Here is a 14,536-nt window from a genome sequence, read left to right as displayed (position 1 = left end):
GAAACAACTGTAGCCAAATGAACTGTAGAAATGCCAAGTGGTAATAATGTATGCTTGCCTCTCTATTTGGTGACCCTATGGCAGATGTCAAAGAATGGATCAGCACTGGTCTGTACCTGTCCCCTGGTATGAGGACAAATATCAAGTTTCCCTCAAATATTGTGGGTAAAGGTTGGAAGGTGAGACAAAACAAATCCTGTCTTTTCTACCCCTATTAAAACTTACTGTAATGATTTAAGATACTGTGTCATATTACTATTTATTACACGGCTCTTCAGAGTGCTGCAGAAAGTTCCATTCACATGAATGGGCCTTCCCAACGTTCGGGCCTATGTTAAATCTATATAAATCACCGGCAAAGTATATAATCACTGCTGTCAATGACAACGGGTTGATTAACGTCTTTCATATCCCTCCGCAAGAATTCCGTTCGCTTATTGCAATGGAATTTCATTGAAAGGGAAAGTAAGCTAGTAAGACGTTGCCACGCAACACCTGAAACTGTCAAGTTCTATATGTGGCGAACTATTTATTTTATCAGCGGAAGACACGAAACGGTAGCAAAATCATTTTTAAAGATACATGTTTTAGATTTCTTTTTTCGTTTTGGCAAGTAGCCGTGTAATAAGCGGGATAATGTATTGTCCGCCGGTAATTATCAGAAAATAAGTCCCTTCAGGTGGGGTTCTGTTCTCCCTGTCGGGACTTATTTTCTGATAATTACCGGCGGACAATACATTATCCCTTACTTATTTAATACTTATTATTTCATATATATCCTTTATACATGTATTCATTTAGCAGATGCTTCTATCCAAAGCGACTTACATAATGTGACAGTTATATTACAAGGGCCATTGTCCCAGGAGCAACTTGGGGTTAAGTGCCTTGCTCAAGGGCACAACGGTGGAAGCCGGGAATTGAACCCACAACTTTTCAGACTACTGTGAGTGGTTTGTCCTGGAGGTTTTGCGTTTATCGTTTGAGGCGTGCGCTATCAAAAGCTTCCTGCACCCTACTGCGGTGTAGGCTGTCAACAATATCGCAAAAGATACCGTATACAATTCTCACAAAACTTGTTGGAAAGGTGTAGCATTGTCTAAGAAAACCCCATTAATTTTTGAAGCTGATCAGACTTAAAGGTAACTTTGAAGCATTTTCCATATTGTAGCCTATTTTTTCGCAATGATAGCGAAAGTGAATTGCGAGAAAATTGAAGTGAATTATTTGAATTTGTGCGTGCCTGTGTCATTCATTTCTTTCACATGTCTTACAACATAAATAATGCATTCATATGCTAGTAGTAGTCAGAAATGAACCGGTTTATAAGCCTCTTAGAAATGGCTGTTGCATCTTGCATGTTACATTTAGATGCACACTCAATCGCGCATCCATGCAGGCAAAACGTAGCACAAAAGTTGAAAAAACTTTGTCACAACCCGGTCCAGAAGCCTCGTTTCCTAGCCTGTGACTTGAGATGCCTTTGCTGCTCCGGTCCGGGTTTTCCTTCTGCCTTGGCTTTTGGTTGACTGACAAGGGAGGCGTCCAATCACCTGTGTTTGCTCTGCTACACCTGCTGCCACTCTCCTCGTCAGCCATGGCTTTTAAGCCATGCCATGTGGAACACTCTTTGCCAGATCGTCACGTCTTTCAGTGTGGATTCTTGCGTTTTCTCATGTTCTTGCTGGATTTACTGTTTTTTGACCAAGGATTGTTTTTGGACTTTGTGATTTTGCCTGAACCTTTTTGGAAACCTTTGCTTGGACTTTGCTTGCTCTTTGTTACTGACCTCTGCCTGTTCTGACACGTGAGTCTTGCCTAGCCCCTTTGCTTAACTGCCTGCGGCCTACCTGTGTACTGAACTCTGCCTGTTTTTGCCACTCTGGAGATCTGCTTGAGCCCTGCCTGTACTGCTGCCTGTGCTTTTTTCGCCTACTAAGTTGACTCTGCCTACCAAGTGGTTTTGCCTGGCTGCCTATTTTTGTGTTCTTCAACATTAAAACCTAATTAACCTTTAATCAGCTTCTGAGTCTACTTTTGGTTCCACAGTCCCTTACCTAGCCTCACCGGCCCTGACACTTTTACAATGGCGGTGATGGCCTACAGTTAATGTGAATCGCGGACATTAACCAAAGAAAGGAATTTCCACCTCCATTCACCAAATAAAGGCTGTGTTTCTCCATTTTAACACAAAAAGTAATTTCTGTCAGAAACCAGCCTATAATGCATAGGGTAACTTGAGGTGAGTCAGACAGAAGAGGGACCTGTCTTAGTAGCCTATATTGAATCCCATCCCTTTCAAACAACCTTAAAATTGTGTGATTAGCCGCCAGAATAATAAAATCACAAATGCAAAATATGATTGGGCTAGGTCCAAACCTATGAGTAAGCATTTAGTGTAATATAGAGGTTATCAAAGATGCTCTAGTTTGTATTTTCTTTTAAAATATACATTTTGGAGACAAATGGAGTCATACCACAGGTCTATATCCAGGGATGGATTATTGAATGGGCCTACTGGGCCCAAAAGCTCAGGGGGCCCTGAAGCCTAAGACTGTGAAGTTGCTTCTCCGCCCTTCTCTTCTATTTCCACAAAACTCACAAGTCGTCATAATATAAAGGGTCTTTAAAAAAAAAAAAAGTCTTCCGGGGAAGTATGCCCCTGGGCCCCCCTATCTTAACAGGAGAGGGGTTTTTTTGCATCTATGCCCAGGGGTTCATAATTCATCCGTGCCTATGTCCGTCAAAAGTTTGGAATATCCTAATTGACTGACTTAACTAATGACTTGTTTGTGATTTTAATAATATTTTTGCATGGCAGGAAATGTATTAATTCTGTTATTGAAATTCACACCGCAACCAACCCCAACCCCCCCCCCCCCCCCCCCCCCAATGTTGACATCATGGCTACGGCGTTGAATCTGTTCTACATCCGTCCCCCAGGTGCAGATTGGCTGCCAGACTGACAATATTCAGCTCTTAGATGAGTGGAAACGAGCACCAGTGGTGTTTGAATGTTTCCCTGTGGACAGTAACACAGTGCAGGTGTGGAATCTCTGGGGAGGTCTTATCTACTTTGTTGCCCCACCAAAATGTCAAGTGGATGGTGTGGAGATATTGGTGATATTGGTGGAAAAGGCTGTTCGAGCACCATACTATAAATCTGGTAGGGATGGAGTGCCTATACCATCACATTTTTAGGACCTGTAACTGAAACAGGATTTTATTAATCTTCATATGTTGACAACATTGACTTTAGTATATTGTTTCTCCTGGTAACTGAAAGCATTACATGGCACACAAAATTATGAAGTTTCTTAATCAAAGTGAGATATAAGGCATGTCCGAATAAAATGCTCCCTTCTAAAATATCTTTGTTTTTACGCATTTTAAAGGCAGTGTAGATGTATCCTTCACGTTGCATTCAACGTCCAAAATTCAATCTAGTTATGATCAGCTGAAATGTAATTGGCAACAGCTGACAATTTTATTTTTAAAAGCTGTGCAGGCAAATGTTAGGGTTGTTTTTACTGTAGAGTAGCTAGCTGATGGGGAGGAAATATTCACTGATATTCGTGACAAACAGTGTTTGAAATCACTTCAAATTGCTTACAGTATCATGTGAAATACATATCAATGTATGGTTGATAACTTTAAGATCACATGAATGTATGCTTCTACCAGAACAGAAATGACTGACCTATATAAATTAGTCATGATAGACCAGAATTATATATTTAGGGGAGACTGGTTTCATGTAAGCTTTTCATCAGTGAATATGTACTGTGATGAGGATGCAAATTGAAATGAAAGATGTTGTACCCTTCATCACATCATTCACAGGGGAGACTACTGTGTACCAATGGCTCCAGGGTATAAGGAACTACCCTGCCCCCTGGGCTGAGCTGGAGTTTCAGAACCTAGTTATCACTCTGAAGTCTGACTTCATCCGAGATCTGGAACGGCCGGATTTGCTAGCTGAACAGTGGGATGCCGTCATGAGGGGTGTTGCTGAGCTGGCAGCCAAACCCGGCAAGTTCCCACGCAAGGAGCGATTTGTGGCCGATGTGCAGATCTCAGCTGGTGTGTGAGATGCTTTTGTGATATCATTACGTGCTCATACCTATAGAATATTCTTGATTCACTAAATTAATTGAAACAAATGAATGTAATTAAGGCTTGTTTTCCTGTTTTACAGAAATGAAATTGTGCTATTGAAACCATAGTCTGATTCAACCTTTGATTTTTTGCCTTAAAAAGGATTCATGCACGCTGGCTACCCAATCATGGTGCACTCTTCATCAGCCCCTGACCTACTGAAGCTAACTGGCAAAAAAGATCCCTGGGGACCAATTCATGAACTAGGCCACAACCAGCAGCTCCCTGTCTGGGAATTTGCCCCTCACACTGGTGAGGCCACCAATAACCTGTGGTCAGTGTTCATCTGTGAGACGGTGTATGGACTTAAATGGGGTGATGCCCATCAGAGTCTGAAACCTGTCCAACGACAACATCGGGTCCAGGAGTATATTAAGGGAGGCCGTAGACTGGAAGACTGGAAAGTCTGGACGGCACTTGAGACCTACTTGCAGGTATTGTATGTGTGTGTAGCTGTGTCTGTGTGTGTGACAAATCAGAGTCAGAATCTTGACTGCAGAGAGTGGACCTGCAAGGTTGCAAATCCAGACATAGATCTTGGGACCAGTTCAACCACATTCCAGTCAGGCAGTAAATTCCTGAAAAAAAAACAGTCTGACTATTAAAGTTTAAAGCAACACTATGGAAGTTTTGCTCTCGGGGTCCCCCTACAGTCGGAAAACAGTATTGTCTAGTACTGTCGTAAAATCTGTCAGGTTACACCAGGGGATACACGTGCATTTGTTGACAAGCCGATACCCCCACCTGCATTGCGTGTGAAATGTCATCCCAGGTACAGTGCCATCTATTTCAGCATGTCATATGAATATAATTTCATGGGTTTTATTTTTTTTTCAAACGTCAAAAGATCGCGTAGCTCACGTTTACAAGCCAGCGTCATTATAGTAGCCTATTGGCTACAGTTTTACAGAATGGATATGCTAATTCCATTCAATGTTTGTGTGGTAGGTAATAGCTACGATGGCCGACAGGTGCAAACGGCGTGCAACTTATGACAACAGATGCAAATCAACAAAACACGTGCAAATAGTCAAAACACGTGCAAATAGACAAAACACAAACAACTTAAGAAAACATTTTCATCTTTATTTGACAACACATGCACATCATTTAGAAAACAGTGCAAATTCAGAAAACATTTACATTTTGGAAACAAGCTGCCAATTCACAAGTAAATAATACATGTTTAGATGTTTTGTCTATTTGCATGTGTTTTGTTGATTTGCATCTGTTGTCAAAAGTTGCATGTCGTTTGCACCTGTCGGCCACCGTAAATTAACCTGACTCTTGCCAGATGAATTTCGTTCCACTTAGCTCCGGCTAGCTTTACTCACATCCATCTGGGACCTCTTCCATTGAGAGTGATTTCTGCACCAGATTTTATGGTACAGCCAATCAGGACGCAGGGTGGGAGTTTCATAGATGTGACATAGCGTAGAAGCAACTGTGAGACTGTTATCAGCTTCACGGGTTGGCTTCAATGTGAGTGATTGAAGTAGCACGTCAATAGATGACGGACAAGTGGCTTATTCAATCATATGCAAGCATTTTTTGATTAGGCCCAGCCTTCTGAAGCAACACTCCAATGGATTGGTCCCAGATGGATGAGTGGAGCTAGGCGGAACGAAATCAGGTTAACCGTAAATAGCCATATATCGTCAATATTATAATATCAAGCTACCATAGATGAATCTGAAAAGTTGAAAAATCTCTTGCATTATAGCCTGAGGCAAGACACTTTCACCAGAAAAATAAATAAATAAACATATGACTATCAGCTTGCAGTCATTAGGCTTTGTCCTAAAAAAAGGGGCTTCGTCATAAAACACTACTCCAACATTAAGCAGTGGCCCACTGGTTAGCACTCTGGACTTGTAACCGGAGGGTTGCCGGTTCGAGCCCTGACCAGTGGGCCGCGACTGAAGTGCCCTTGAGCAAGGCACCTAACCCCTCACTGCTCCCCGAGCGCCGCCGTTGAAGCAGGCAGCTCACTGCACCGGGATTAGTGTGTGCTTCACCTCACTGTGTGTTCACTGTGTGCTGTTTGTGTTTCACTAATTCACCGATTGGGTTAAATGCAGAGGCCAAATTTCCCTCACGGGATCAAAAAAGTATATATACTTATACTTATACTTATTAAGCTGTACAGCATTACTAGCATTAGATTCATGAAGATAAATGGAGGACCAGATTGCTTCCGTAACATACTGTAGCTAGGCAGACAACAAATTTGAAAAACTAAAGATAGTATGCAAGCAATAGGCCTAGACTTACTAGTCCAACAGCTAGTAAGTTCTTTTTGTGCTCGGGATACTACCCGCACCCAGAAGTTCCGTAGTGCCAGTAAAAGCGATACAGACCCCAACAGGCTATGGCATACATGTCATTCAACCTATTGTAAGTCGATGTACCATCACAAGGGTCTTGGAAATATATTATGAAGGTTAAAAAACTATATTGTTGCTTTAAACTTTCATGTGAGAAATTTCAAGAATTTGAGAATTTCAAGTTAGCATAACTTATAGGCCTATCTAATGACCAGCTAGCAAAAACACAAACTCAACAAGATTGCAAGACAATTCACTTGCTTGTCTTGAGGGTAGATAGAGCACCACAGACATACTTTTTGGTTACAACAATAGCATTTTTAGATTATACAGTGTCTTTTAATCTGTAACTTCAAAAAGTCACTGGCGCTCACAGCAAAAATAAAAACACTGGACATGGGGCCTAACCGTCATCAAAATGTAGATTGTCAAACATTTATCATTTACAAGGTTGTTGTGTTTAGACACAAAACACTTTAATTGTCCAGTGTTATGTACTATATGGGACTGGATGGCATATTGATATGAACATTTCAAACTACATATCACTGAGCCGTGTGATAATTTACAGCCTTAAAATCTGTTTTGCCAGCTCCAGGAGAAGTTTGGCTGGGACGCCTTTAAGAAGTTCTTTGGTGCCTACCATAACATGCCTGCAGTGCCACAAGATAAAACGAAGAAGATGAACACATTTGTGGGGACCTTCTCCAAAGTGGTGGACATGAACCTGACATCTTTCTTCAAAGCCTGGGGCTGGCCAGTAGAACCTGCAACTGAGCGGAAGCTCTCAAGTCTGCCTGATTGGACGGATCATCCAATGGCTGAATAAAGACCCCTTCGCACCGGTGGTGAAAACATAAACATTCGGGTGGGCGTGACGTCACTGGAGGCAGAAACAATCGTTTGGATAGGGAGGCGGCTATTTGAATAGTACTAGTGAGGCGGCTAAAATCCGACAGTAATCTAAAATCTTTGCTAAAATGTGTAACGATATAACACAATATGTACATACACTCAGTGTACGTGATCTGGAGGATTATTTGAAAAACTAAGGCTACATTATCAGATGGGACCATCCTGACAGACCCAATACCGTCAGTGATTGGAAAGACCGGTTGGCCATCAGTTGAATGGCTGGACATTATTGAAAAACTTAGTGTGTAAAAGAGGATGCTGGGAGATGAACCCGACACAAGACTGATGTGTACTAGTGCTGATTTAGTTAGGCAGCAATCGTCTCTGGTTGTCCGATAAGAACAGGAAAATGTCACTTTCCAAACTCTTGGTTTATTCACACATTTCAGAAACATGCCACTCATCTAGTAGATCTCTTAACATACTTGACATAAGACCGTGGTTTCTATAAACAGAATGAATAAGACATACCGAAGTATCAATAAGTGCAATAAACATATATGTGACAATAACATCGTGCTCAATTGAAAAAATACAATGTCCGCAACACTGCTTTTGACTCCCAATTGTTTAATGCAACGTTTCGACCCTGCTGGGTCTTCAGGCCTGAAGAATTGTCAATTAGAACCTCTATCACTCCTAATACTACTCTCTGAAGTCTCTTTCTTACAGGATAGGCATACTTTAAACCACTTCAATACAGTTACTCTGTCTGAACTTCTAGAGACAGTGTCACATATGACAGTATCGTCCAGTCCTCTTGATGTAGTACCAACAAAGTTCCTATTAGAAGTAATTGAATCTGTTGGGTCCTGTTTGCTTTCTATTTTTAATAGTTCACTTTTAAATGGCATTGTCCCTGATTACTTTAAAACTGCAAGTGTGAGCCCATTGCTAAAGAAATCAGGGCTTGATCCATCTCTACCTCAAAACTACAGACCTATTTCCAAGTTGCCATTTGTATCAAAGATTCTTGAAAGATTAGTGTCCAAGCAGCTTGTCTCTGCACTGGAAAATAATAATCTTTTTGAAAAGCTACAATCTGGTTTCCGAAAGTATCATAGCACTGAGACAGCACTGCTGAAAGTTACAAATTACCTTTTAAGAACAGCTGATGATGGCATGTGTTCTGTCCTTGTACTTCTTGATCTTAGCGCAGCCTTTGACACAATTGATCACAGCATACTGCTGCATAGACTGGAACATTGGGTGGGAATTTCTGGTACAGCCTTACAATGGTTTTCATCTTACTTGTCAAATAGGAAGTTTTGTGTTTCTGCAAACAGTTGCACATCTTCATTTTCTCCTGTCAAGTATGGGGTACCTCAAGGGTCAGTTTTAGGACCAATCTTATTTTGTTTATACATGCTTCCTCTTGGGCACATTATCCAGAAACACTGTGTCTCCTTCCACTTCTATGCTGATGATACACAGCTGTACCTGCCCATTAGTTCCTCTGATCCTAGTATGCTGAATTCCTTAAATGAATGTCTTTGTGACATAAAAAACTGGATGTCAAACAATTTCCTCCAGTTGAATTCTGACAAAACAGAAGTCCTCATCATTGGATCCCAGCACATAGTGAAACAAATGATACCATCCTTAAGTCCCTTTCAATTTTTAGACTGTGTAAAACCTGTTGCAAAGAATCTTGGTTCCTGGTTTGACAGTAATTTAAGCTTTGAACGTCACATCACAAAGCTCATACAGTCTTGTTTCTATAACCTCAGAAATATTTCCAAGATTAGTTCCATCTTAACTTTTAAAGACACTGAGACCATTATACATGCATTTATTTCTTCACGCCTGGATTACTGCAATAGTCTTTTTTCTTGTCTGAACCAAAAATCTATAAAGAGACTTAAAACTGTTCAGAATTCAGCTGCCCGGCTTCTTACTAAGACAAAGTACTGTAATCACATTACTCCTGTTTTAGCCTCACTGCACTGGCTCCCAGTAAGCTTTAGAATTGATTTTAAGATTCTTCTGATTACTTTTAAAGCTCTACATGGCCTGTCTCCCAACTACATATCTGATCTCCTAGTACCTTATACACCTGTACGTACTTTAAGATCATCCGGTAGTGGTTTCCTAACTATTCCTAAGGTCAATCTCAAAACTAAAGGGGAGAGAGCATTTAGTTTCAGGGCACCTAGGCTCTGGAATGACCTGCCTGATGAAATCAGGTCAGCCAAGTCCGTATGCTCTTTTAAATACCTCCTTAAAACTCATCTTTACAAGCAAGCCTTCCTTAGTTTTGTTTAAGTAATATACTTCATTTTGTGTTAAGTTTATTAAGTTTTATTTCAGTGTTACGTTTTATTTCAGTAAGTTTTATTTCAGTTTCAAGTTTTATTTCAGTGTCAAGTTTTATTTCAGTGTAAGTTTATTTTCCTTTTTCAAATTTATGTTAAGTTCTAATTGAATTAGTATATATTATTTGATTGTTATATTATTATGTCTTATTTGCATTTTCATTTATGTTGATATTGTACAGCACTTTGTAACTTTGTTTTGAAAAGTGCTATATAAAGATTATTATTATTATTATTATTATTGCAAATGTGCTAATTACCAACCATTTCGTTTGAAAATTCTAAAACAACAATGTTTTTTAATACTTCAAAATAACATTTGATAAATGAACCTCACATTTTTCAGTAGCCATAGGTGTCTAGATTTGAACAAAATCTAGTTTGTTTCTTACCGGGGCTTTTACTGCCTGAAATATCTAATTTTGTTTACCACGCTCGGAGTTTAGTGCTGGGCCTTACACAGTAGTAGCCTAGTAGCTAGTAATCAAGGATCTTTGGTTTAGCTCCTCGAGTCACGGTAAAATGTAATTTTTGGTAGGCTACATAGCTAATTTAGATACACTTATGGTGTGGGCGCTTGCGTTTCTTTAGGAATCCGCAGTCTTGGTTTGTAGAGAAATGAATAAGTGACATACATGTAAAAAGGTTTGAAATACAGGACGATTGGTAGGCTAATATGCAGCGAAGCGGCGGTCATATAGGTTTAGTCAGATTTTTTTCTTTTTTCTTTTTTTTTTTTTCTTTTTCGCATGTCCAAATTTCCGTCAAGGATTCCCGGGACACTGTAAGACCCGGGGTACACGAAACTTGGTGGGCATGTAACCCCACATGGATAGCATGGAACCTCCTGTTTTCGTTTTGATCTGATAGCCCCCCCGCTGGACTGGACCCCCCGAAAGGAGGGTAGGGCAGACACAGTTTTCTGTGAATATCTCGAGAACCGTAGGGTTTAGGAGGACCATTTTTTTTTGTATGTTGATTTTAAAGGGCCATGTCAACCCATTCCATGTATAGTGCCACCTAGTTAAACACAAAAAAAAATGAGGTGTTGTAATCGCAGGGATCTGTGACCTAAATAGTCAAAACTGCACGAAATTGGAAGTGTAGGATCATTATGACACCCTCTGAATGCACACCAAGTTTCGTGGAATTCCGTTCATGGGGGCCACACAATAAATTAGTTTATGTTACTATACACCAACTGGCATGTAGGTGGCCGGAGACAGTTTTCTGTGAATATCTCGAGAACCGTAGGGCCTAGGAGGTCCACCTTTTTTTGTATGTTGGTCTTAAGGGGGCATGTCAACCTATCCCATTACCACTTATTTCATGTATAACGCCACCTAGTTAAAAATTAAAAAGTAAAACATTAGGCGTTTTCATCACAATATCTCTGGCTGACATGGTCAAAACTGCACAAAATTAAAAGTGTAGGACACCCTCCGAATGCATGCCAAGTTTCGTGGACTTTCGTTCATGGGGGGCCTTACAATAAAATAATTTATGTGTACATTTAGTGACCATACACCAACAAGGATTCCCGGGACAATGAAAGACCGGGTGCACGAAACTTGGTGCAATGGGTACACGAAACTTGGTGGGCATGTAACCCCACATGGATAGCATGGAACCATCGCTTTTCGTTTTGATCTGTGGGGTAGGGCAGACACAGTTTTCTGTGAATATCTTGAGAACCGTAGGGCCTAGGATGACCAATATTTTGCGTATGTTTGCCTCCAGGGGTCATGTAAACCCATTCCATATGCACACATGTGCATAAACAGATACACACGCACACACAAACATTCACAGTAATCCTACGTATGACACATACTCACACAGTAGACATATATACGCATGCATGCACGCACACACACCCACCCACACACACATAAACATGTACATGCAGACAATTCAAGAATTTCTCAGAATTATGAACAGGCAAGATGGGGGTGGGGTTGTATAAAATGTATATTACATGTGAAATCTATGAACTAATCATGTTTTGGTACTTGTTGTCTAGCAGATACCAGTGAGAATTGAGTGTGCATAATGCAATTCAGTGAGACAGTTAGAATCATATATGCCTTTCAGCGTGACTTATTTTTGTGGAAAACATGTGCTGGACTGGGCGGCGGTCATATTTTGTACCGCTCTGCGGTACATCTAGTTTCAAATTTAACCGATGACTTTTTCGGTTCTGGCACCCGACAGCACAGCAAGATGAAACCATGATAACCTTTAGCCTCCCGAATATGACTGTTCGTTTAGCTTCCCAGCTGAGGTGATGGTTTGTTTTGCCTCCAGTGAACGTAATGACGTGGGCTCAGAAGGTACCTATATCTAAGAGAGTAAACTGAGTTTTATATTAGGTTTAGGACCTAGTGGGGTATCATCATCACCATATATCTATTTAGCATAATTGTATTGTACTGACCAGGAGCAAAGGTTGCTATAACCTGCCTCTTGTCTTGTATCTTGCCTTTTGTCCCTCCCTCTTCTACATAGTAATGACTTCCATAACCCTATAAAACCTGTGGATTGGCATTATGTTGACTTTGTACCTTTATAAAGCTGTTATTTTCCAATATGTTCTACTTTTAATATTATATCATTACTTTACAATATATCCATCATATCAGTGCTGAAGTTGTTTCGTTGCAATAGTTTGAAGTCATTATACAGTTAAAATAGTGTAAGCCTACAATGATACAGGAATACAAGGAAATGTTTAATGAGATAAAGCAAGAATTTTAATATGTTAATGATGTAAACATCACTGCTGATATTCTGACATGCAGTCTCTGATCTACTAATTCAAGTGATCTTATTTCTTTGTAATCTTTTTGTCTCGGTTGGTTGGTATTTTCCTGATGGGGTTTTCTTACTCCAAGAAACTCCAAATCAATAATAAAACAAATGGATAGTAATATAATGCATAAGGTAAATTAAACCTGGAACTCTGAACATGGAGTATAAGGTGTAGCCAAAAAAGGAGTGTTGTTTTGTCACAAATAAACTATGTGCATGTGGTTAAGCTTTTCAAGTTGGATTTGAGTGATTCTTAACCATGTGGACCTTTCCCCAAAACAATATTCATATTCTGTGCAATTATTACACCACTAATACTTTTTAAGTCTGACTTAATTTTCATTTTTTTAGTTTTAATTATTATTAAACCTGGCTACTATTGCTGTACTGTAAATTACTAGTAAATGTCAGTGTTTAATAAGCCATTTTCAAAAGAAAATAATGGCACCAGCAACAGCAAGCCGATGAATGGGATAGCCCCCCAAAACTGCAATTTGTGACCTGCTAAATTACTTTGTAAAAACTATGGCTGTGTCTCAGATGGTGTACTTCTGCACTTACAATACCTAATTTGACTGCATGAGTGTATTCTCACTGGACCAAGGTGATGGTGTTGAAGAGATGCAGCCTACCCTGACCATCCAGACAGATTTGATTTCTATCTACAGGTTTTGTGTAGAGAGGGTCTGTCTAGCCGCTGTTATTCGGAGGCTGAATGGGATAGAGTGGCAGGTGTAGCTGTGGCTTATAAAGGAATCAGCAGGAAAGGAGGTGGTCCCACCGCTACATTTGGACACAGTAAGAATTCCTGGAGATGATACTGTGGTGATAGCGGATTCTCTGTCTGGCATGACTGGAGGTCCACTGATGTGGAGGCCCCTTCACCTTGTTCCAACAGAGTTGGAGTGTATCTAGACAGGTCAGCTGGTACTCTGTCCTTCTACAGAGGGGCAGCCGTGGCCTACTGGTCAGCGCTTCGGACTTGTAACCGGAGGGTTGCCGGTTCGAACCCCGAGTAGGCATGGCCCTTGAGCAAGGCACCTAACCCCTCACTGCTCCCAGAGCGCCGCTGTTGTTGCAGGCAGCTCACTGTGTCGGGATTAGTGTGTGCTTCACCTCACTGTGTGTTCACTCTGCTTTATCAGAATTGTCTCGTCTACATCAGCGTAGGGATGAAAATTTAACCTCACGCTTATAGTGACCAAAATTATCACTGTTAGCTAGGTGGCTACCAGTCTCATAATTCACTTTTAATTGCAAAAATGAATGTGAAGCAACATGTCATTATATACTTCCATTTCCAAAGCAATGGAAGCTGCTTATAACAACTTAATATTGTGCATATTATTGTTAATATTGTGTTATCAATGTGGCTCAAACAAACAAGGCTTGTAAACAAGATTCTGGTGAAGGTGTATGCTTTGCCGTTGAACATAAAAGTAAACCAGAACTGGCTGTCTGGATGGATAGGCACCAAATGCAACGTTTTTGCCAAATCCACCACAGAGAACCAAGCAGCATCAGATGGCACCTGACACAAAATAGTATAAGCAGAGTTAACTTGCTGGAGGTCCTGGACAAACCTGAAAATCATGCCTCATGCCCACTTCTTTTTGAAAAACAATGAATGCACCACTGTCATTCTCCCACGTCAATAATTTAAAATATACATGTTTGATTAATTTGCTAAAATAAACCACAGAGCAACCATTAAGCAAAATAGTAAAGAGAAAATTTTACTAATTAGCTTGCAATCACTCTCATTGGAAAAAGGTTTAAACCCTTCCTAAATGCAGTCTTTAAACGAGTATGGTGTGAGAGTTCAAAGCAAAGATTCTAGAGCGGAGCGTAGCGCTCTAGAATCTTTGGTTCAAAGTTGTTGTACTTCATTTAGGCTACTTTACATACTTCACATCAAGGCACACATTTGTGACGACCTGCATATTGTATCTGCTTTGTATTGACCTTATTCCACCGCGCCCATTTTAGAAATGTATTTCCTTCCGCCTT

At 40.4% G+C, this 14,536-nt stretch overlaps 1 protein-coding gene across 1 annotated transcript in view; it reads left to right on the top strand.

Moving 5' to 3' along the window:
* LOC121697016 (TRPM8 channel-associated factor homolog) overlaps positions 1-7,912 on the top strand; it is a 34,120-nt gene extending 26,208 nt beyond the window's left edge. Inside the window, exons 5-9 of the mRNA XM_042078258.1 lie at positions 85-179; positions 2,944-3,166; positions 3,844-4,083; positions 4,261-4,592; positions 7,078-7,912. Of these exons, the coding sequence (XP_041934192.1) occupies positions 85-179; positions 2,944-3,166; positions 3,844-4,083; positions 4,261-4,592; positions 7,078-7,314 (1,127 nt within the window). The 3' untranslated portion in view covers positions 7,315-7,912. The remainder of the gene's footprint in view (positions 1-84; positions 180-2,943; positions 3,167-3,843; positions 4,084-4,260; positions 4,593-7,077) is intronic.
* Positions 7,913-14,536: the final 6,624 nt, after the last annotated feature.

The sequence above is a fragment of the Alosa sapidissima genome, chromosome 22 (genome assembly GCF_018492685.1).
Source record: "Alosa sapidissima isolate fAloSap1 chromosome 22, fAloSap1.pri, whole genome shotgun sequence".
In the NCBI taxonomy this organism is placed as follows: Eukaryota; Metazoa; Chordata; class Actinopteri; order Clupeiformes; family Clupeidae; genus Alosa; species Alosa sapidissima.
This window is presented reverse-complemented; position numbering and strand designations above follow the sequence as displayed.